This window comes from Mixophyes fleayi, chromosome 12 (genome assembly GCF_038048845.1).
Source record: "Mixophyes fleayi isolate aMixFle1 chromosome 12, aMixFle1.hap1, whole genome shotgun sequence".
NCBI lineage: Eukaryota > Metazoa > Chordata > Amphibia > Anura > Limnodynastidae > Mixophyes > Mixophyes fleayi.
The window spans coordinates 31,339,971-31,365,100 of NC_134413.1; the positions used below are offsets into that span (position 1 = coordinate 31,339,971).

Here is a 25,130-nt window from a genome sequence, read left to right on the forward strand (position 1 = left end):
TCTAAAGCTAGATAGCAAATGGAACAGATAATACACACCGAAAACAAATGTAATTTTTAGCAATGAGTGTATTATAGTGAGGGCGATAATTCAGGCTGGCAATGCCGTAGCAAATGTATAGTGGTCTGCAGTGGTGGAACTGCTGCCAATGCCGTGGGTGCAGCTGGTGCGGAGCATTGATGCAAAGGCCTCTACCGGTGTTTGTGCAGAAGAGAAGAGTGAGTATGTGCGTGGAGGGGGGGGGGGGGATTTTAGACCAGTCTCACTAAGACCTCCCCCAAATTCTGCTATGCATCCAACCATGCTTTTTTTTGCCACTGATATTGTAGGCTACTAAAATTCCAAAGACCATATTTTTCCCCCTAGTTCAATCTAGGAAGAAAGTGTGCGGTGGACTGTAAGATCCTTTTATAAGGCTAAAGTCCGGAAATGTGTTGGTGCCGGCTTGTTGGTTTCTTTAGGGTCCATGGACTGCGATGGACTGATTCTGTGAATTGGGACCAATTTCGAATTAATGCGCCGATGGCGAGTCTCTGATATTCACCTTGATTTTAAAAACCGTTGAATTGATTTGCCCATTTCAGCTTGTTACCTCTCAATATAACAATTACGCACATTGTGTCCTTCACTGCCATATACCCTCCCCCATCTGTATCTACCACATCATCATTATCAGAGTAGAATCCAATTCTCCAGGCTTTGCAGCTCAATACAGCAAATCGACAGCTTTACATTTCAGTAAAGTTACACCTCAGAGAGGTGAGCTGTTATATTATTATTCTATATATCATATGTTTACTGTTTCAATATTATGTGTGAAGTGACTAGAGACAGCCTTGTGTGTGTGAGGTGACATGTCACAAGGTGATATGTGAAGTCTATCTCTTATAATTCTTAGATCCAAGCTACAAGTGAATATTTGTAACCAGGAAAAGTGTCTCCTAGGAAGGGTGACTAACTGTATTAGTGATTTCTCATGGAGGAAGCAGGTGCTTTTTAGTTTAACCTGTTTTACTGCACAAGACCAAAATTATAATGCTTTGAAATATATTTATCACTATATAAGTGATACAATAGTTTTATGAGTGATACAATACCATAGGATATAGAGACATTTCTTCCACTATCCTGCAATCATCCCCTCTAGTTGTCTTCTCATACTACCCCCTGCAGAGGTCATGTTGGCATTATGGCTTTATATATGTGTATATATTTTTTAGGGCATAACCCCAGTTATTGCCAGACAATTTGATCCCAGCCATTCTAGTGATTACTTTAACAAATGTGAAGGATGTCATTTGGGGCAGCACGGTGGCTTAGTGGTTAGCATTTCTGCCTCACAACACTGGGGTCATGAGTTCAATTCCCGACCATGACCTTATATGTGTGGAGTTTGTATGTTCTTCCCGTGTTTGTGTGGGTTTCCTCCGGGTGCTCCGGTTTCCTCCCACACTCCAAAAACATACTAGTAGGTTAATTGGCTGCAAAATTGACACTAGCCTCTCTTTCTCTGTCTGTTTGTGTATGTTAGGGATTTTAGACTGTAAGCTCCAATGGGGCAGGGACTGATGTGAATGAGTTCTCTGTACAGCGCTGCGAAATCAGTGGCGCTATATAAATAAATGGTGATGATGATGATGATTTGTATTTAACGTACAATGCCACTTTCAAGCAAGTTGTTTCTATTAAATCTGTTTGGCCAAAGCATACAGTCTCCTGTGGAGTAATATTCTTTAACTCTTCAACCATTTGTCAGCACAGTTCCTAAGCACAGAAACAGAAAGTATATGCTAATATTTTATTTAAGGCTGATTGTAGAATTTAACTGCGGATTTCTTATAATCTTTATGTACTGTTTTTGATATGATTGCCGTCTGTGTATTTTTCTATTACTACCTTTGTTAAATAATATAACGTCACAGAAGTGGGCCAAGTCCCTTTATTGAGTATAACCTGACAGACAGATTGTTCTGGCAAGCACAATAGGTGCTTATTGCCTTTGGCTAAGACACCTAAAAAAAATATTAATGCAGCTTATATCGGTTCTTGTGACAAAGAGCAAGTAATGGAAAAACATTGGTCTACTTGCTGCTGTCCTCTAAAACTGCAGTTTAGTTTTAAAAAAAAATCTGCAAAATGAGAGACGTCAAATTAACATTTAGAACTTTTACAAATACATCTCTAACGAGTAAAAGTTTACAAGACTGAATTAGTAATGACCCTATTCTGACGACACTAGAAGACCCTAGGAGAAACTATCCTGGGCACAGGGAAAAATAGCAAATAAATAAACATCGCTGCCATGCTTATTCATAGGTGGCCCAGGCAAAAATATCAGATAATGTGTAAAAGTATATAAAAAATTGTTATCTTACACTGGAACAGAAAAACCCTGATGTGATCGTAACAATGAAGCTTGGTACCCACAGCAAACTCCCTTTCTGCTATGCCCCAGAGCAATCTTTCTATAACAAAGGATAATAATATTATTAATCCTAATCCAGTTATGGTATGACATTTGAAGAAAGAAGACTATGAAGAGTCAACTCTTGACTTGTGTCTGCAGTACACTTGTATACTTGCATTTTTTTCATCATGGTCTTTCTCTATGGAATCTGCTGAATGAACTGGAAATATGAACGATCCTATTCTATAGGACCGATGGCAATTGGATATCTGCATTACCTAGCACCGGGCCTAAGAAGACATAAAAACCCACTATTTTGTATTAAAGAGTTGCAAAATCTGGAATGATAATGAATTCATTTGCAGTAGGCCGTTCAGTTTATGCAGCGGTCCAGTAGTTGTTTCTGCACCTCTTTCGAAAAAAAGACAAGTGGAACAGTCCGCTTATTAAAGTAAATGTTTCCGTAGAGTGAATGAAACAAGATGTCATAGAAATGATCTTCATGGTGTGGTTGAGGTTTTCAAGATATTGTATATGGGAGACTTAAGAGTTGTCACATTTAAAAACAAAGGATGTTCATTATCTGCTGGACCAAATTCATGTCAACTCTTTCTTCTCAGATACCACGCATTCTTCCGTCTCTCGGTGTCTCTCCGGAATCGCCTACTCGAATTCGTGCAGCAGCACGAGAAAGAAGCTCTGCCACATGTCCTCAACTGAAGACTCTTCCTCTCCTATGTTTGAGATGGAAAGTGGAAGTTCCCTTCGAAAGTTTGAGCGCAGCAGATCCAACAGGGTCCAGATTGGTTCAGGTATGACTCATACACTTCTGGCCTTGCCATTCTCATGTTGTATTCTTATAGAAGATTTTGGTATTCTCATTACCTTCTGGTTTACCCCCCTACCAGCATTGATCAATGTCAACTTTTTTTTTTTTGGAATCAGAAGAGACTGGATAAAGCAGATAAACGCAATATTCTACATACTATTTAAACCAAACAACTCCCGCAAGTCAAAACCCACTAGAAATACTATATTTTCTGGTGTGTATTGTGAAAAACACCTGTTGTTCTTGTCTGATTCGTCTGTCTGTCAATGTGTACTTTAGGTAGAGGTCTTTCTAATTTTCATGACGTTCATTTTAAAAATGTGTCTTAGGATGTAATATATAACAGGATATTAAAAAATAACAACATACTATTATTATTGCTATTATTATTATTATTATTATTATTATATTTTAGTTTTACGGTGCCATAAAAGGTTTGTAGCACCGTACATGACATTTATAATAGTATACAGTTACCCGGACAACAATTATCTGTAACACATTACATAATACACGAAAAACAAAATATTAAAGACCAGACATCTACTGATTTAACGAATAATACACAGATAATGTGGCAATTTAGATCAAGTTATTACAGGACAGTGAGTGAGAGTGATGGTAATATCCAACGTGAAATAAGCCTGTGGTCAAGAAAACAGGACTGACGAAGCAGGCCTAGAGGTACAGGGGGTGATGGAATAGTAGAAGGAGAACACAAGGAGAGAGGGCACTGCTTTTGAGAGCTTATCTAACGGTAGGGGAAGACACAGATAGAGTGGTACAGAGTGGGGGAGTGGAGGTGTTAGCCAAGGAAAAGGAGGAGGGCTGATAGGCTCCAATAAAGAAATGAGTTTTATGGGTACGCATGAAGCCTTGGAGAGTAGAGGCTAACCTGATAGTGTGGGAGATCGTTCCACATGTTATAAACATGCACATGTTATAAACATGCTTGGTCTATAGTTTTGATGTTTTTAGAAGAAACAAAATGTGCCTAAATTATTTGTCAAAAGATTCAGGAATATAGTGGCTATAGGAGTGTGAAATTGTGGCCACAGTGAGCAATGTTTCTTTTGTTGCTACAAAGAACGGGAAGAAGTCGAGCCACTTTATCAAGCACTTGACTTATTCCTGGAGCCCCGTTTTTAGATCTTGTCCTGGACATCAGAAGAACTAAGGCCTGCTCTAATACTCTTGAAAATGATATAGATCAATGAAGTTTTTCACCTACAGAGCAATGATAACCAGCTCTGCAAGCATGTTTCTCTAGGGTACTTACCAATTCAGTTTTATGCTCCGCTGAGATAAAAACAGTGTAAGGGAATTGGAGAATTCTGATTATATTTAATTATCAGTAAGGAGAATAAGTGCAGATTGTAGCAATGGCTTTAAATAGAACTTCTGAGATTTCAAGTGAATGAGATTTCCCACTTATAAGTCTTACTACTACTTAAAAAGTAAGACTGTGATAGAACATTTTAGGATGACAGAATGAAGTGGCCTTAAATTAAGAAGAAATGAGGAATGTGAACTCTCCATAGACTCTAGCAAATAAGCAATACAGCTGCCAATGACCAAGCCGTCCATGTTAATCAGTGCAACCGTGTCTCCGTAAACCAGATCAAGCTGCCAGTTCTCCAAAAGATTGTTTTCCCAAATGTGCGCCTTGCAATGTTATCAACACATTTAAATAACTGTGCCATCTTTAATATAACTGACTGAACATAATGTAAACAGGCGCAGACTATCGCCAAGGCTTTTAATAAGTGACAACATAACTCATAAGCGCAACAGTTAACTGTTCATATAAATAAAAAGAACATATAACAATCAAATACAGAAGTATGTGATTTCCTCTTGAATAAAGACAAAGAGGACCTCAAATAGAGTTTGAGGAAAATCCAGCTAAATTTGAACCTGGACAAAGCATTTGGCAATGCTGTTATATTTTTTTTTCTATGCAACTTTCTATTACATTATAGTGAAACACCTTATAGGAACTTTTGACATTTATGATGTTTTCCCATTCAATGCTGTGTGATTTGGCAAGCATAGATGGAATGAGACACATTTGTGTTGTATCTCTTTGTTTTAGTAGAAGACTTTTTCATTTTGTGATTTATTTATATAGAGAGGGCAATGCACGAAATGTTTCCCTGTCTAGCTGAGCTTACAGTCTATATTTAGTGCCTGGCACAGAGGTACACAAAGGTAACAAGTTACCATGGTCTCCAGCAAGACTCAGGGATATGTTTACTAAACTGCGGGTTTGAAAAAGTGCAGATGTTACCTATAGCAACTAATCAGATTCTAGCTGTCATTGTGTAAAATGTACTGAATAAATGATAGCTAGAATCTGATTGGTTGCTATAGACAGTATCTCCACTTTTTCAAACTCGCAGATTAGTAAATATTCCCCTCAGTTTTGTTGGTCAGGCCACGTACCCACTGGGCTATTAGTACCACTCATCTTAACCACTCATCTTGACCATCGTATGTCTTCTCCAATATCTCATCCCTTTTTTAATTATTTACAGAGGTCATCTTCTTGACTGTACAACATCTTGTCTGAAGACTTCCCAAACACCTGTTATTTATTATTTTATTTATTATTTATTTATTTACCCCAAACCTCTGTGGGGAAAATTATGGTGAAATCTGGGACGGGTGGGGGTGGTGTGTGGTCTGGGCCAAACCAGGCCTATAGCAATGGTGCCACCAGAGTGATTGTTTGTCACATGTCAGAGTTGATAGAGGTGTGTCTAACTTCCAGCTGTTAACAATCTGAAGCTAGCGAAATACTTCATGTGGCATGGAATAGCTTGCATGCATCACGCCACTGGGAATTGAAGGAGAGGTGCAGTTGCATGGGTGTATCTCCTGGGCAAACAAGGGCAGCAATTGCTACCAGGCCAGCAGCTAAGGTGGCCTGGCAGACTGCCACCCATGCTATAATAATGCATGTATGGTCAGCCAGGTGGTTAAAGGGCTCTCTGTCATGTGACCGCTGACATCAAAAGGCATTTGAAACCAGAGTCAGTATTCTATAGCTGTAAAATGAAATTCTGCTCAGAGGGTAAAGGAACTGTAATGGTTTCTTCCTCTTTGAGACGAAAGTGCAGAGTGGTGCACAGTGAGGGGGGTCGGGATCTTTCCCTAGAAAAATTTTGGGCCCCTTCAAAAGTTTGCTATGGGGTCCACAAATTTCTAATTACACCCCCAGACAAGGAAATTATTTGTTCACTAAATGATAGAGATCTGCACAACCTTGTCATGTTCCAGCTACATTATTAAGTTATCCGGTACAGTCCCAGAACTGTTTATTTTGGCTTCTTGTTTCCTTCCTCCAACACCTGCAGTTGAAAGTCAGCACCTGCATAATAACTCGACTGTGCTTCTGATACTTCCAACTTTCTAGTTATTTTTTTCACGAAAAGTCAAAATTATGTATAACATTTTCCAGTATTGAAGCTATGATGCTTTGTGGTTTATGCCATAAAACTATTATAGGGAGCTTTATTGTCTCTATGCTGTCACAGAAACACTAAAATCAGACTCTAGCCTTACACCTTGTTAATGGGGTGCTACAGAGGCTTTTTCTCCTGGAAAAATGGGTTGGTTTTGCTCATTTATCAGAAGCGATTGAGATCTTGTGACTTGATTCATTAGTGGACGCATTCTCTGTGCAACTTGCGTAACGTATTCTACTCACATATACGCAACATACAAACGCCGAAATTCAACAAGTCATTTACTTTGCGTAAAATGGGTGCGGTGTATCGCTGCATTCTAGCTCGGGATTTTTTTTTTTTTTCTTGCGTATGTCTCACTTACATAAGCATACTCAGGCACTGGTATAGCGATAACTATTGATTCTTGAGTTTATTTATGCAGGAGATTTATTAGGAGCTGATTTTCCATCTTTGGTTTGTTATAAAATCACACATTACAGATGACAGATCCTTTATATTGGTGACTAATAATGTGTGTGTAATTCTTAATTATTAACATTAAAAACTTGAGGTTTACACTTGTGCTTGTGTTGTGTTGTATGCTTCTTTGGAGCAATACAGGTCCTAGCATGGCCTTGCAGCCATGGACTATTGTTGTGCTTGTAGTACTAATACTACTTAATGGCAACCTGCGCACCCTGGGACCTGTAGTACATTAGGGACAAATTACTTTAATGTAGTTATTATTATTATTATTATTATTATTATTATTATTACACCTTAAAAATCAGCAGATACGTCCCTTGATGAATCCGGGCCCCTTGTCTCTTGGTCTATACTTTAACTTGGATGCCATTTTGCTCTCATCATTGTGATGTTAAATACTTGTGTCAAAAAAGACAAAAGTATTATAGGAGTGATGCCTTTATTGGCTAACCAAAAAAATATTATATTTGCTAGCTTTCAGAGCAGAGGCCCCTTCATCAAGCAAGTTTACAAATGAATGACTGAGGAAAAGGCACAACATTTAAGAGCTGTTACATCAAGAAATTTGTAAAGGGGGGGGGGGGAATCATTAAGATGAGCTAAAGTAATAAAACAAAGGTTTTCGTTACGGATGGAAGCGTAAAAGGCTTAAGAGTTCAGAGATCTGGAGTCACTTTGCTGTAGGGTGTGAAGTGTGTTTATGTGGCGGGTCATAAATCCCGTTGTTAGATTGAGCCCTTGAGTTAATGACTGGAATGTTCTTGTCAGTTTGACTTTCCATATTTTTGGAAAGTGGACTCGCTCCTATGTATGTATGCTATGCGAATAAATTAGTACACTGTTACATAATAAGCAGGCTGCATTTTTTTCAGTTTAGAAATTACTTCTATTGTCTTTAATAAGATAGTTTAATTTAGCCACTAGGCTGAAACTATAAAATATTTGGAGGAATTATAGTGTAGTTCAATGTTAATCGGTAGAACAAATACAGGATTTTGTAGTAGAAAACAGAAATCTTATCATCATCATCATCACCATCACCATTTATTTATATAGCACCACTGATTCCACAGTTATACTTTTTAATGAAGAAAAATAAGCAATAACGGTGCTAGGTGACAATTGACAAATGATTAGTGCAATAACAAATCAAAAACAATTGTAATATAGCACACTGCTTCTTGTACTTGAGCACCTGTTTGCAAGTGCAATACCTAAAATACAAAACAAAAACAGAAGCGCCACACAGTGTATTATGACCTAATACCAATAGTGATGCATAAAATTTGATGGGTAACTGCGTACCAAAAAAAACAATTCTTAATAGCTTATCTGATGCATGAACAAGGAGTAAAGACTCTTCCTCTTCAATTTTCCATGTTATGGGGATGGATACAAGTAGAGAAATGTGTTTACTATGGCTATATACATAGCCAGCTCTCGCCTCCCAATGCCTTGCACAGATTAGGCAGCCACTAAAAACAGCAAAAATACCTGAATACATTTCACAGCAGTTCTGTTTGTTTCTCCTCCATGCGGTGTGCATGACCTCTCCTTGGAGGTTCTGATTAGCAATCGGCTTCTACTGGGAGTCTCAATGCTTAAATCAAAGATCAGTCCAATTGGCAGTGAAAAAGCCAATCCAGCATTTATTTAAAAAATAATAAAAATCAATTTATTCACAGGTACAAAGAGTAACTTGTGTCACAGCAGGTGGCAAGAAAAGTCCTGAAGGTCCACCCAGGCTCTTTGTACCAATTCATTTAGGGTTTGCGTCACCACCCATGGAAAAAAATTGACTTTCAGATGCAAGGAATATATATATATCACATTTCGTGGCATATGACATTTTCCTTGCACCTGTAAGTCAATTGCTTTTTCATCTTTTGTTAATAGTTAACCATTAAAACTTATCATTTAAATACAATTTTGTTGTTGTTACCATGAAACGATCCTGTATTTAGTGTGTTTACCTAGATGTACAGAGCCTGATTCATCTTTGGATGTAAGTCCCTTTGCGCGCCATATTGTGCGTGAAATAGCTCTGCGCATACTCAGAAACAGACTTTACGCTAATGAACACAACTGCATGCAATTCATGTTTGAAAGCAAATAACACTTAAGACTGCCTGCTACATGAAGGGTATAATGAGGGAGGGTAGAGGTGGATAAACATAGGTAGGAACAGTAAGCGCCTGCTGAGGGCGTTCCGACACAGATACGGGTGAATCAAATTCTGGGTTTCTCTTAAATATGTGATTTTTAGCCGTATCATTTGCACCATCTGCAAATGATGGTGCAAATGAGGTCAGGTGTAAGTGCCGACTAAGGATGACTGTCACAGCATTGTCTTAGTATTAAAAACTACACGTATGCGTGCTAGCACAGAACATGTGTATGCAATAAGACAGACTATAAAGACAGATTTTTTGTACAGTACATAATATAAACATCCTGATTTATTTACTATTAAAAAACAAATACATTTATTTTAACATTTATTTTTTATTAATGACTATAGTATTAAGATGTATTAGTTTAGTGCACGCATTCTGATGTGCCTGTATATTGCACATATGTATGTGCCCATCCTGCACTCTATTCTGTCTGTCTACATGCGGCAAGTAACGCATAGCCAGAGTGTGTTTACACCCAGATTCAAATGGAAATGTATATTGAGATCCGCTTTTATAGAAATATGGTCAGAACTACACTCAAGTTCTGTGCTCGTTTTGTAAACACAAGTTGCTCGCAGGTTGCGTCTGATGAAGAATCAGAATCATTGGCAGATTCACTTACAGAAACTCTCTCTTGACCAGACCCTCAGAGGTTCTGACAGCTGCACTGCTCAGAGTCCTTTGGTTGAGACACAATACTTACTGGCAACAACATTGCACCCCTTAGTACAAGCCCACAGTAACATTGCACATACTGAGCCATTAACGATCATTTAGGAGTGCAAATCTGTGATATCACATGCCTGTTATTGCTCAAATGGTTTTACATGTAAGTATATGGATTTGTGGGCCAAGATGGCCGGGTCTGTGTAGGTGCAATAGTGTGCTCATTGATAGGTGTCCATTAGGTGTTCAAGTGCGATCTAGTTTAAATCTTAGGTGGAAAAAAACAAGTTTTCATTTTGCTGCACTGGTGATGGGGTGATCACAGAAACATGGACACGGTGTTAGTGAGCTGCAGCGGCCACGGGCACCGCCGCGACTCACCACCCCTCTCTCTGGCGTCTCGGCCATCTCCATGACAACCGGGACATCACTTCTGGAAGTTCGGGCCGACTGTTGCCAGGGCAACAGCCAGACGCCGAAAATAAGTTCTGTGCGCTCCGGTAAGCTGAGCAGCCGGGCACATGTGCAGGGCAACTCACAGCCTGTGGGCTGATTAAGCAGTGCATATTATTTATTAGCCTACACCTGAGTGTAGGTTCAGGGCAAGCTCTGGTTGGTTAGTTCAAGTATTTAAGGCAGGGAGGGCTTAGCCTTCCTGACGGTTATAGCACTGACAGTTTGCTGTCCTGCTCCTGTCTTGTCTGTTGGACCCAGTTCCTGTGGATACTCTGCTATTGGATCTCCTGTTGTGACCTTCTGCCTGTACTTTGGACCTTGCATGTTTGCCCGTGACCCTTTGGCGTGTACCTTGGACTCCGCTTCTTTGCCTGTGACCCTGACCCTTGGCGTGTTTACTGACTATTCTGCTTGCTTGTGACCCTTGACCTCAGCTATCGTCTGACTATCCGCTGCCTTCTATTCAGCCTCCTGGCCTTCCGCTACGGGCCTGTATTACCAACTCACACTACGCCTGGAGTTAAGTCCTGGGGGCATCTGAGTACCAGTGAGCGTATAAAGCTCTAAGGGAAAGGCGGCTGCTATAGGTGAAGACCTCCGACATCTGGTTCTGTGAGTTGGTGATCAGACCGTCAACCTAACACACGGCTGACAGTCACACACAATATAGACACCTCCATCAGTCATCAATAAAAGGGAGAACCTCAGTGTGATAAGTTTAAGTGCATTGCTTGAGTAGGGAGGGGAGAGAGGTCTCATCAAGTGCACCAGTCACTTCGATGCACCAATGAACCTCCTGTAGTAAAGGAAAGGGAGTATAGATATGGCTCTGCATATTAAATTATGCACCTGATATGGCAATGCACATTAGTTATAAAACCAATTCTGCACATTAGTCTTGGCACCAGGTGTGATTCAGCACATTAGTCTTGCCACCAAGTGTGATTCTGCATTTTGGTCTTGGCACCAGGTATGACTTTGCACATTAGTCTTGGGATCAGATGTGACTTTGCTTGTTAAACTTGGCACAATGTATGGCTTCCCTTGGAGCCCGCCCTACTAGCTGATTCCTGAACCAGAGGCAAAACTGTTTTTGAAGTTTCCGCTGCTCTAGGCAAATGTGAGTAATGATGCCCTCTGGCACAGTGCAAATAAAGTAAAAGCCTTTTCACTGTAGTTAAAAAGAAAACATACATTTTCTCCGTCTAAAAAAATAAAATTATCTTAATAAATACAGAAAACAGTGGACGAAAAGGAAATTCAGAAGGGCAGGTGTGGTAAATGTAACTAAATAGCTGGGGCCTGCTAGCTCACAAAGCTTTATGGATTTTGATAGTTTTAGACATTAGTTTCCATGCTTTTTAATTATAGTTAATAAAATACACATATTAAGTATTATTTTACTAATAATGCTAAAAAGCACCTCATTACATCACATCTCACATACACGATTAGGACCCTGCAGCCTTAAATCTAGTATGAATGCTTTTAGATCAATTATGTAGCAATCGTCAACGCCAGAGCTTCATCCGTCTTGGGTAGGCTTAGAATTTACACTTGGTAAATAATGTATTCTAAACCCAAAGTAAGATACACATAAAAGGAGTGTGTCTAACTGTGCATCCGTACTGCACTGCACTTACACGTGAGCGCTCTGTCTCTCAAAGCTCAAGTGACTGCAAGCATTAGGGACATACAGGTCAAAACAGTGCCGCGAGTCGCACCGCATGCAGGGCCGGCGGAACATGGTAAATGCTGCAGGAGGGCGTCCCGCCAGCCACCTCATTTTTTGTGCCTTCATTCAATTTTTTGCTAGTAATAGGAATAATTGCTCATATGAAAGGCTGACGTTTACACAATGGCTGGGTGAATTTAACCTTCATAATGATTTTGTATCAGCATCTCACTTTTGTATTGTCTGTATTTTTAACAATGTACCATTTCCCTCTATATGAAATGAATATTAGCAACTTGTTAAGGAAATATCATGGCTGAATAGTGTTTAATGACATTGTGTTGCTCCTGGCTCTAGAAATTGTATGAAAGGATGATTCATGGTAAAATACACTGTATTGGTTAAGTCAGCAATGTTACAATGCAAGGGAGCCGCACTCTGCATAAGAATCAGGCCATTCTTACAGGACTACAGCTGTGATTTAGAAAAAAGTAATTTGACATAATAGATGAATAATAGATGGTGCTTTCGTAATACAAATTGATAAATTTGGCATGTGACTTGAGTACTGATGTTGTTTTATGACCTTGTAGTTAATGTGACTTTGATTTGTTTACTATGCAGAATGTTGAACGATAAGTGCAGTCTCCCAGCAGAGGTGGATAACACACAGTTTATTGCAGATAGATCCTGGCAGCTAACTGTCCTTAAGCGGGAGGAAAAGCAGGAGCTCAGGCAAGGTTCAGAGCCAAAAGAACCTAAAAGGTGGAAAATAGTATAATCCGAAAGGCAAAGTGTATTTACTAGACCAGGAGTGACCAATCTCTGACTCTCCAGGTGTTGTGCAACTACAAGCCCCAGCATTCACTGACAGCTATCGGCTAGCTATCTACTGACAAGGAATGCTGGGGCTTGTAGTTTGACAATACCTAGAGAGCCACAGGTTGGCCAGGCCTGCACTAGACATAGAACAAAACCAAACAGTGTTTTCAAACATTGACCTGTACAAAATACTAATAAAGGGAAAAAATATATTAAGAATTAATTTAAAGAGGCACAATTCTAAAATAGCTGGTTACATTATAGAAATGAACAAAAGTAAACATAATAAAGCATCATAAATAAATAGCAAACTTCTAATTGAACCATATTGCTAGATGTGACAAGCTAAGGACTTCATAGGAGTAAAGTGTATATTTTCTTGCAGGTGGAGAAGGAGCACAAGCAAATGCAGAGAATGTCCCGGAGAACCATGAAAAATCTCGATGTCAGTCGTGTACTTCCACATTCCTTAAAATCGTCTGGGGATTTCTGATCATCCTATCGGTGTCATCCTCTTGGGTCGGAACCACGCAGATAGTAAAGATCACATACAAGAACTTCTACTGCCCATTCTTTATGACATGGTTCTCAACCAATTGGAACATTATGTTTTTCCCGGTATATTATTCTGGACATCTAGCAACAGCACAAGAGAAGCAGTCACTGCTCCAAAAAATCAGGTAGGTGTTTATCACTTACGTTTGTTATACATACAGAAAGCACCCTCCACTTTCAAATATCAGGATATTAAAAGTCTTCTGAGTTAGGTGATCTGCCGCCTTGTACTGTATTATTTATTGTTTTACTTTAAGTAGTACACTACCCCATATAATGTATATGTTCCATGGTTAAGGTAAAGTCTCATTACATGTTACTTTTTGGTGTTAAATTCTAAATAGTACATTCCTCTGATTAGGACAGTATTAGCTTTTCTTTCAACATCTATCCAGAAATAAATTAGCCCTGCTTGATCTGTACAGACCACGTCCTCAAATTCCCAAACTCATGCCCAAATTTGACCAACCACTTACTTGACTCATTACGGCTAGGTACACACAACAGAATTTTCCGACCAATGTGTTATCTATAACGAGTTTACCTACAACTGAATTTCCAATCAGTCTGCCGATTCATGTGTACACACTATACACGATTTACCTTCTGATCTGTGCTCTTCATCTGGTCCAAGAGCAGTGTAGTCATTCCTGTCACACTGATTATAAAACACAAATTAAAGTTTTGACTTTTCCACAATCTCATTATAAATTTCGTTAGCTTCTGTGACTCTGAAACAAAATATTCAGTCTCAGAACGAACAGGCGAATTAATCCACCTAGAGCACTCTAGTCTCTACATTTACCAACACAGACACATTGACAGGTCCCTGCTCTCTCTCTGGGCAGACAATCGTGTGAGTGCATACACACTGCAGGATCGGAAGGAGGTTGGAACGAGATTTTTAAACAGAACGAGCAATCAAATGAAACGACTCTTGTTCATCGTGTAAGTATACACACTAATGCGATATCGGGCCAAACGGTCGTTTATCGGGTGTTTGGCTCAATAATTGGCGGAAAAACCTGTAGTGTGTACCTAGCCTAAATGAGTCAAGTAATTTATGAAAAAGATGGATTTTTTTTTTTCCCCTACTGTTTATAGTAAGTGCAGACTTCACAGTGAAGGCGCAATTTTCTACTAACACGCTGAAGCAGAAAAAAGTGTATTATTCATTACTGGACCTGCATGACCAAGCTTTGCTGTGCCAAAAGCGCCTACCTCTTATATCTATAACTTGGCCCGGTTCCATCTGGATTAGTACTTCATTCTACAAACTCATATATCTGGTGTTTTATATCTGCCAACAGGTACGATTTTTAAGGATGGGCGTGGTTGTGGCTGGTGATTGGACCTCCTGCTCACACACGCCTCTGTGGCCATTTCATGGTGGCTAACACAATTAACTTGCTGGTTCTGTAGCCCCAAGGTTCAGCTAGAGAGAAGGACCATGTGTTGCAAATATTTTCTTAGGTGGTCCTGCAGCTTTAAAATAACCTATAGAAGTGACCTATAGACTGAAAGGTATCTGCCCAACAGCCGAGCCAGAGCTACGTCAGAGGAGATTTTTTTTTTTTTTACACACTCTTTATTTGGGAATTGCATAATAATTAACATTAGTCATCAATAACAGTTCAAGAGAACCAGCAAAGCAATTCAGCAACATACAATTTTTTTTATTTTTTTTTTGTAGAGAGGAAACATATACCAACACTGGGAAAGGTTGGGGGGGGGGGGGGGTGACGGACAGGCAAGGGGGAGGTGGAAAAGAGGGAGGGGGGCAATAGGAGGGATAAGTGGGTGTAAATTAATGTACCAAAACCCCCACAAAAAGACACAGTTTACAATAGGAATCCACTCCAGGATAACTCAGCTTAGTGCCATCTCTGTGTAAAAGTTGTTACTGTGGTCTGAGAGAGGATAATGCACTTATGCGGTAGTCGGTCGTCTCTTTAAATTCCAGCCAACTGAACCAAGTGGCTGTAAACTTAGAGTTCCGATTACTGGCCGATAGAGTCAGATCCTCCATGGACATATAAAAATCAATGCGTTTGAACCACTCAGACATAGTAGGAGTTGAGGGAGACTTCCAACGGACCGGGATCAGAGACTTCGCTGCATTGTTTAGGTGTTTAAGGAGTGTTTTTTTATAAGATCAAATGGGAATGCTGGACAACAACAGGAGCCAGAAACCAGAGTCAGTCGGCACATCCGCACCTGTGATCAATTTATAGAGGTGTATTATTTCATTCCAATTAGGAGAGATCTTAGGGCAGGATCATCAGATGTGGAGTTGAGAACATACATAAGAGTTACATCTCCAACAAAGAGGGGATACTAACGGCAAAAATTTATTTACAAATTGGGGCACTTGTGCCATCGTATTAAAATTTTGAACTGGATTTCAACAATAGTGGTGTTTCGTGAACAGGTATGAGTAGCCATGAACACTTTCGGACACTGGATTGGACCAATAAGATCTTGTAGATCTCTCTCCCATGAATCTGTGAAACAAGGTTTTTGTGTGCATTTATCCTCAATGAGTAATTTGTAGATTGATGAAATAGTATGTTTGCATGTGCTTTGGAGAGTACACAGTCACAAAAGTAGTAAGCGGCCTGTTTATCTTAGCTAAAGTACCCTTCATGTGGAGAAGAGAACGGAATTGTAAATATCTCCAATGTTCATTTGTGGGGAAACGAGACTTCTGATTGGAGTTCCCCAAACTCTTGAATGATACCATCCTTGAGCAGGTCACTTAATCGTTGGATACCTCTCTGAGTCCAAGCAGCAAACTGACTGAACTGAAGTCCAGGTGAGAAGTCCCTGTTGCCCAAAAAGGAAGTCAAGGGGGATATAATCGTGGAGATACTTTGGCTTGCCCTAATCTGCTTCCAGCAATCTAGTGTGGGCCTAATAGTGGGGTGTGTGAGTTTGGGTATAGTCGGGAGCCACGGCATCAGGAGTGGTGGCGTTGGCATTCCCTGACCGTCTATTAAAATCCATTATTTACTTTGCACTTGTATTGTCCACTCCAGAACTCTAGTGAGCATAGAAGCTTGGTAGTAACACCATAAGTGTGGAAGCTGTAAGCCTCCTTGATGTCTTCGTCTATAGAGTACATCATGCGTAAACCTCGGCCATCTGCCCCGCAGACAAAGTCTCTAATCATACGTTGCAGATTCACAAATAAACACAGGGGCACTCTAATTGGAACCGTCTGTAAAACATAATATCTTAGGAAGGATAGTCATTTTGATGACATTTTAATGTGAACCATGATTGCAAATCCTTGCGTATTTTATCTAAGAGAGGAGTGTAATTCAAACGGAATACTTTAGAGGTGTTGTCCGACAGAGTGATCCCCAAATATGGGACAAAGGTCGGATGCCATTTGAAGGGAAAGGAAGCCTTCAGGGAACTCACGATATGGTCTGGCAGTAAAATGTTAAGTGCGACTGATTTCGAGTAATTAATTTTGAAATTTGACAGATGGGCAAACTTTGTGAATTCGGTCATCAGGTTCGGGAGGGAGACAATTGAATGTGTGACAACAGCTAGCAAGTTGTCTGCAAACATCGCTAGTTTAACCTCCCTATCCCCCATCTGCACACTGCTTATATCAACATTCTGGCGGATCGCCCCTGGCCAGTGTCTTCATACAGATAATAAAGATTAACGGTGAGAGAGGGCAACATTGACGTGTGCCGTTGGAGATCGAGACCGGGTCCGAAAGCATCCCATTGATCCTAATTTTCACACTGGGTGATTTATATAGGGAAAGAATCCTGTGCAAGCAAAGAGGGCCCATGCCCAAATGCTCCAGTACCCCTCACAGGAATAGGCAATTAATTCTATCAAAGGTCGTCTCTGCGTCTGTGGAGAGGAGAAGCGCCTGGGTCTTAGACTGAGAAATGAGATGAATTATATCAATCATTTTGGTCGTGTTATCACAAACCTCTCTATTAGAAACAAAAGCCACTTGATAGAAATGAATTAAATTTGGGAGAAGCAAATTCAGGCGGTTGGCTATGAGTTTAGCAAATAGCTTTTTAATAATGTTGAGGAGGGAGATAGGGCGATAACTCGAGCATTGGGATGGATCCTTTCCTTCTTTATGGATGATAGTGATGTGTATCTCCAATGCTTGACCAGAGAAGTAGGTTTTGTCTGATACAGCGTTGAAGGCAGACAAAAGGATGGGAGATAGTCTACCTTTAAAGGTTTTATAATACGCGATCGGGAACCCATCTCGACTCTTCCCCGACACAGATGATTTAATGACTTCATCCAGTTCCTCACCAGAGAAAGACTGTTTTAACATCTCCTCCATTTCTTTAGTAAACCTAGGAAAGTTTATCTTAGGTAATTTTTGATGGCTGCGAAGTGTCCGGCTAGTAATGTTGGAGAGGTATGAGACTCAAGGTTATAAAGTCTGAATAATAAATATGGAATACCTTGGCAATGTCTTTATCTTTAAAACATGGAATACCCCCTCTATTTTTAACAGAGTGAATGTAAGTCTTGGCATGCTGTCTGCGGAGGGATATAGCAAGGAGTCTCCCTGGTTTGTTACCCCCATCTGAAAAATTTATTTTTACACTTCCTGAAAGCAAATTTAGTTGTCAGAGGAGATTTGTACCCAAACAATTGCAGATTCCTCTATGAAGTTCTAAATCTGCTTTCTACTTTTTTAATCAGCCTATCCCATAAACAGATAACTCCTATCCACTACTAATAAGAAAACCAATGTGTCATGCATATTATTTGTGACATTTATACAATAAGAATAAACAATTTACATGCGTTAGTGATCTAAGTGGGATGACATTGCTCAGATATATGGGAGCATCCAATGAGCAGGTGGGGGGGGGGGGGGGGGGAATTAATCCATGATTTCACTTGTGTACAGCTGACAACCAAAGAAAGATAAGCTGGTTCACCCTGTATTGTACTATAGCAAATTATTTCTTTCTTGAATGTACAATGTTTACTCCTCATACAACCTCTCGCCCCCATTATAAAACCACTTTACTTACCAGGCATTTTCTTAAGAGCATTACAATGTATTTTATATATTATATTGTACCTCTTTACAATACTAGTTTTTAACTGAGTTTTAAGGTAGCTTTATAATAATAATAATAATAATAATAATAATAATATTCTTTATTTACTGTATATACTTCCTTTCTCCCAATAGTACTGAAAGCACTTCAATTTGTTGTAGATGGTATGGAAGCCATCTTGGAAGCTCTTAGCTGCTATTTACATCAGCCCCTGCCCCATTGGAGCTTAGAGTTTGATTTCCCCGCCACACACACACACACACACACACTGGGCCATTTTTCTCAGAAGCCATTACCTCAACCGTATGTCTTTGTACTGTGTGGGAAGAAACTGGAGTACTCGGAGGACACACATGCAAAAATGGGGAAAATATTCAAACTGTGCACAGATAGAGCATTAGTAGCAATTGAACCCATGGCCTCAGTGCTATGAGGCAGCAATGCTAACCACTGTGCTACCCCTTATAAAGAGTAAACATTGTGGCTATTTGAAACAATTTAAACATATGTTATCATTAAATGTAACATAACTTTTTTAAAATATCAATCTATCATGTATTTACACTAATTGTTTTGTACCACTTCATAATTTTAATAAAGTGCAGCACTTTCTTCGAGCCTGCAGATATCACCAGGCTCGTTTGCTGTCTTTATAATAAACCATAATAATCACAAGTTGATTTAGTTACACACCAGTAGTAGTACTCTGTTTTAATCAATAGATATAATGTTAATGTTGTGCAAAAAATTATGCTTTGCAAAATAGTAATGCAACCCATCTACTGCAAGTCTCTCATTCTTTTTGGTTGCGCTCCCTGACCATTTGCAAAAAAGCTATATCAAAGCAGTTTTGGGAAGAATTATAGGTGGTTTCAAAATCACTGGATTTACTAAAGACCAAACCACTTTAAACCCGCCTGAAATAATCTGTTTTACAAAGCACCACATTACACAGACTTATTACGCTGAGGTGGATGTGAGAGGAGAGATTGCACAAGCTGCATGCTGTTTGATCTATCTTGACATTCAGAACATAAAAGAAGGCACCATTGGCTTATGAATTATGGGGGCAATTATTATGTATGGATTAATGGTACAAATTCATTTATAGTTAAATTATGGGGGCACATTTCATTTTTCATTATATTATATTAGAATTTTACCCCTTAATATTAATGTAATTCTGTTTATATCTTTAGTTATAAATAGTAACAGTATCTGTGAGATGCATTAACAGTTATGATCAGGTGGCAATTAGGAGCTCCAAATATTTTGCAATGTAATTTGTAGATTTAATTTGTAAATTAGGGCAGGATTTGTTTATACCATACTTGTATGTATAATATATATCATCATCTATTTATATAGTGCCACTAATTCAACAGTGCTGAACAGAGAACTCACTCACATCAGTCCCTGCACCATTGGAGCTTACAGTCTAAATTCCATAACACACACACACAGACAGAGAGAGACTAAGGTCAATTTTAAAAGCAGCCAATTAACCTACTAGTATGTTTTTGGAGGAAACCGGAGCACCTGGAGGAAATCCACGCAAACACAGGAAGAACATACACACTCCACACAGATAAGTCAATGGTTGGGAATCAAACTCATGACTCTAGTGCTGTGAAGCACAAGTGCTAACCACTGAGCCGCCATGCTGCCCATATATATATATATATATATATATATATATATATATATATATATATATATATATATATATATATATATATATATATATAATTTTATATGCATGTATAATATATGTACAGGCATGTATTAATCATGTAATGTAGGGTGGAATGGCAATTTTGAACATCATGCCTTCGCCCCTGTAATGAATTTTCATTTAACTATACCTGTTATATTTGTATTTTTGCTCCTGAAATGTAAACAGCTGCAATATTGTTGTGAAGGTGTTGTGACAATTTTAAAGCTCTTGCATAAGAATAACAATGTTTCTTCAAACAATGAAAAGGCTGGCAGTTTTTTCCACCTCATTATATTGCACGTATTTTGTTTCACATTATTGTTCTTAACAACCATGATTCTTCAAGCTCCCCTCCTGTTACTTCTGCCACTTTCACTGTAGAGCCTCCACCTGCTCTGGTACACACCTGTACCTCAAGCTTAATGTCCAATTGTGTCTTATTAACCCCTCCCTCTAGAATGTAAGCTCTCACCGGCTGGATCTTCTACCTTATCTTTTATATCTGTCCACTCTCCGTATTCCTTATATGTCCCTGTCATGTCATGCTGATTTTTTTCTATATTCCATGCATTTACTGTTCTGATCTCTTGTACCCTGGTACCTGTTATTAGGGTTACTGTTCTCATGTCATATATGTATGATTATGTGAAGCGCTACAGAATCTGTGGCTCCATACAAATACATAATGATGATGGTTGTGGGAAGTTAACATTTCAATTAGAACTTTCAGTTACATAGGTCCCTGTAAGAAGGAATAGCTGGATTTTATTTCTAAAAAGTTAAGCTTCCAAGTGTATGGTCACTTACTTGGGTCGTTGAAACCTAAGGTAGAGCATATGAATGTTACTGCTGCTTTCATCTTCACAGGTTTGCTTTATGCAATCAGAGGAGGTTTCTGCTTTTCAGACAAGTTTCATTTTTTGTTAGTACTTTGCCTCCTGAAACTTTTATTAAATGCATTGCTTTATTTTCTCTCTTCCCTCTGTACTTTTAGCCATGTATTTATATCATCAGGCAGAGTTGTTCATTGGATACAAAATAGCTCTCTACATTGGATAATGCTGTATTCAAAGAACAGCTTTGTGTTGTATCCGAGGATGACGACAATAAACAGCTGTCTCAGATAATGTAAAGACATGCCTGAAAAATACAGAATAAAACCAGAAAGGTAAAGCAATGTATTTGATGAAAGTTATAGCAATGTACAAGTTGATAAATGAATGCCATCTAATGGTAGAAAACCCATGTGTTCTTATTTGCATTTATTATTTCTAATTATGACTCTAAAATAGCCATAATGCAGTAATTGCAAAACCAGTGTTAATAGATAGTAGAGTACTTTGTAAACCGTGTGTCCTTTTTTAATCACATGTATTTATGCAAACAGTTTAAAATATTTACACAGTAGCAAAACATACCATATAAAACATCCTCTGCAGCCTAGGAAACATTCTTCTCATTAGCAAATAGGGAAGGAAAGAACATTCACAATAAGACTTCAACTTAAAAGCGCTCCATGGTCAGGATTTGTACCAATTTCTAGTTTATTTTGAAACATGTTATTGCTGTAATTTGTTCTAATATTTAATATCAGTCATTGCAAATTGCATCTTTAGAATCCACGCTGTCCTCTCAGTTTCACCACAAAATAATTTCCAGCAAATTCACAATCAATTAAAACTCATTGTAATTGCTATATACTTATGGAATATTTTCAGTATGCAAGTGCCCTATTATTTCTGTATTTCTCTTATCCTGTATAGATTGCAAGCTCATAGGCACAGGGAGTTCTGTTCTACAGTGGTGGTGGTGTCGGATAATTAGGTCATTTTAGACCGAACTGATCACAAATTGTTATTATTAACCTTTATTCATAAGGCGCCACAAGGTATCTGCAGCGTCGCACATTTTACAAACAATAGATCTCACAGGATAAACAGCACAGAACAATAAACAAGTACTACTTAGACTCCAAAGACTCCAAGCAAGACCAGAATCAGTGTAGCTGGAACAGAAGTAAGTACACGGACAGGAGGGAAGAGGGCCCTGCTCGTGAGAGCTTACATACTAAAGGGAGGCCAAACAGACGACAGGTACACAAAAGAGTCAGTGGAGGGGATCAGGTGCAAGAGGAACGCATACAGGGACAGGGGAGGAGAGAGTTGAGAAGAACAAGCATGGAGAAGGTTAGGAGGATGGTTGGTAGGCTTTGAGGAACAGATTAATTTAAAGTGCCCTGTTTGAAGGTGCACAGATTAGGGGAGAGTCAGATAGAGGGAGGGAGGTAATTTCAGAGGAGGAGGGCAGCCCGGGAGAAATCTTGAATCCTGGCGTGAGATGAGGTGATCAGAGTGGAGGAGAGACGATGGTCATTGGCCTATCGCAGGGAACAGGCAGGAGTGTGAATGTAGAGGAGATCGGAGATGTATGAGGCAGTGGAGTGGGAGAGGGTCTTGTAGGTGAGGGTGTAGAGTTTGAAAAGGATTCTGTAGGGGAAGGGGAGCCAGTGTAAGGCAAAACAGAGACGGGAGGCAGAGGAAGAGTGACGTGAAAGGAAGATAATTCTCGCAGATGCGTGGAGTATAGAACGAAGGGGGGGCAAGGTGGGACCAGGGTGTGCAGGTGAGGCGAAAGTTACAATAATCAAGACGGGAAATGATGAGTCCATGGATGATGGATTTGGTGGCATCCTGAGAAAGGAAGGGCCAGATGCGTGCGATGCTTTGTAGTTAGAAACGACAGCATTGAATGTGGAGGGCAAAAGAGAGGGAGAAGTCAAGGGTGACACCCAGGTAGCAGAATTGGGGAACAGAAGAGATGTGGTGTTGTGAACAGTGATAGAAAGATTAAGGTGGGATGAAGATTTAGAAGGCGGAAAAACAATGAGTTCAGTTTTGGCAATGTTTATTTTAAGAACACGTGAGGACATCCAAGAGGAGATGGCGGAGAGGCAGTCAGATACATGAGAGAGGAGAGGTCAGGAAAAGAGATGCAGAGTTGTATGTCATTGGCGTAAAGGTGATACTGGAGAAAGGTGATACTGGAGACCATAGTAAGAGATGAGATCACCCAGGGAGGTAATGTACAATGAAAAGAGTAGAGGGCGAAAAACAGAGCCCTGGTAACTCTTATGGGGAGGACAGAGGGAGGTGAGGAAGAGTCAGGAATGGAAACAGATGGAGCGGTTGGTGAGGTATTGCGTGAACCATACAAGGATGGAGCCAGAGAGGCCAAGAGAAAGCAGAGACTGCAACAGGAGGGGTGATCCACGGTGTCGAAACCTGCAGAGAGGTCCAGGAGGATGAGCAGGGAGAAGTGGCTCCTGGATTTTACCAAGAGGAGATCATTAGTAACTTTGGCCAGGGTGTTTTCAGTGGAGTGGAGGGGGCAAAAGCCAGATTGTAGATGGTCGAGGAGAAAGCTTTTTTTAGAGGTGTGTGGTGAGCCAGTTGCAGACAACCCACTCGAGTAGTTTAGTGGTATAGGGGAGAAGTGAAATGGGATGGTAGTTAGCGAGTGAGGTGGGGTCAAGATTGGGTTTCTTAAGAATGGGGGAGATAAGAGCATGATTAAATGAGGAGGGAACAATGCCAGTGGAGAGTGACAGATTTAGGAAGTGTACAGGGTAGGAGCAGGCATTGGGGGAGACGGAGCGAAGGAGGTCAGAAGGGATAGGATCCAAGTGGCAGGTAGAGGGGGGAGAGGAAATAATGAGGCAGTGGACTTCTTAGACCGAGGTAGGGCGAAAGCAGCAGCAGAGATGGTTATTGGAGGAAGGTAGATGCATGAGGTTGGCAGGAGGGTGAGGATAGGGGGAGATATTGAGTCTGATGGCCTTGAAGGTAGATAGGGAGAGCGGGATGGGAGGTGGTGGGGGGAGAGAGTTGCACGTGGAAAATAGGCGGCGGGGATTAGAGGACAGAGAAGAGATGAGGGACTTGAAGAAGGGCTGTTTAGTGAGGGAGAGGGTGGAATTATAGGAAAAGAGGATAAATTTGAAGTAAAGGAAGTCAGCCAGTGGATGAGTTTTCCTCCAGAGGCGCTCAGCAGCACAAAAGCATCTTTGAAGGAAGCAGGTAAATTTGGAGTACCAAGGTTGAGGAATAGAGCAGCGAAGGCGGACAGGGGGGCAGGGGTATCAAGGGCAGTGGTTAGGGAGTAGTTGTAGAGAATGGTCATCTGGTTGGAGCAGACTAGGGTGGGAAGAGGGGAGAGAAGAGTTTCCAGAGAGGAGGAGAAAGAAGTAGGGTCAAGAGCAACAAGATTGCATCTGGTAAGGTTGGATTTGATTGAGAGGGGGGTAACAGGAGCAGAGGATAGAGTGAAGGAGAGGAGATTGTGGTCAGAGAGTGGGAATGGAAAGTTAGAGAAGTCTAGGTCAAGGGAGTGACCAAGACAGTGAGTGGGCTATATTGTGAATAGGCCCAAAATGACTGTCGATCGATATCAACATCTGATCAGATGTCTGGATGAATGGTCCTTTTGGATGGATAATGACCACATCTGTCCATGGATGTTCATTGTCTAACCACGCTTATGGTACCCCACTAGATTTGGTCATTCTCCGTTGGTCATTCACCAAACTGCCACATCTGGCTGCAGGTGTGTGGCTAAATTTGAGAATTGATCTGGCCGCTCAGCCCATGTATGGGGCAATTTACCATATTAATACAATATTGTTGAATAAACCCTTTTAACTAAAGAGCAGATAATCAAAAATTTTCCACTTTGTTGGCTCCGTAAAGTAAATTCATACAAAATGGTCACTGTTTTAACTGGGATAATTGTCGTTACGTGTGCAGAACAGTTAATGTATTGT

At 40.0% G+C, this 25,130-nt stretch overlaps 1 protein-coding gene across 5 annotated transcripts in view; it reads left to right on the forward strand.

Annotated features, from left to right (window-relative positions):
- The window catches only part of SLC35F4 (solute carrier family 35 member F4), a 180,027-nt gene that overhangs the window by 121,944 nt on the left and 32,953 nt on the right, over positions 1–25,130 (forward strand). For 3 of the 5 annotated variants that reach the window (XM_075193580.1, XM_075193582.1, XM_075193581.1), the window contains exons 2-3: positions 3,028–3,219; positions 13,356–13,650. In XM_075193580.1, coding sequence (XP_075049681.1) covers positions 3,028–3,219; positions 13,356–13,650 — 487 coding nt within the window. The remainder of the gene's footprint in view (positions 1–3,027; positions 3,220–13,355; positions 13,651–25,130) is intronic. The other 2 variants (XM_075193583.1, XM_075193584.1) reach the window with 1 other exon arrangement.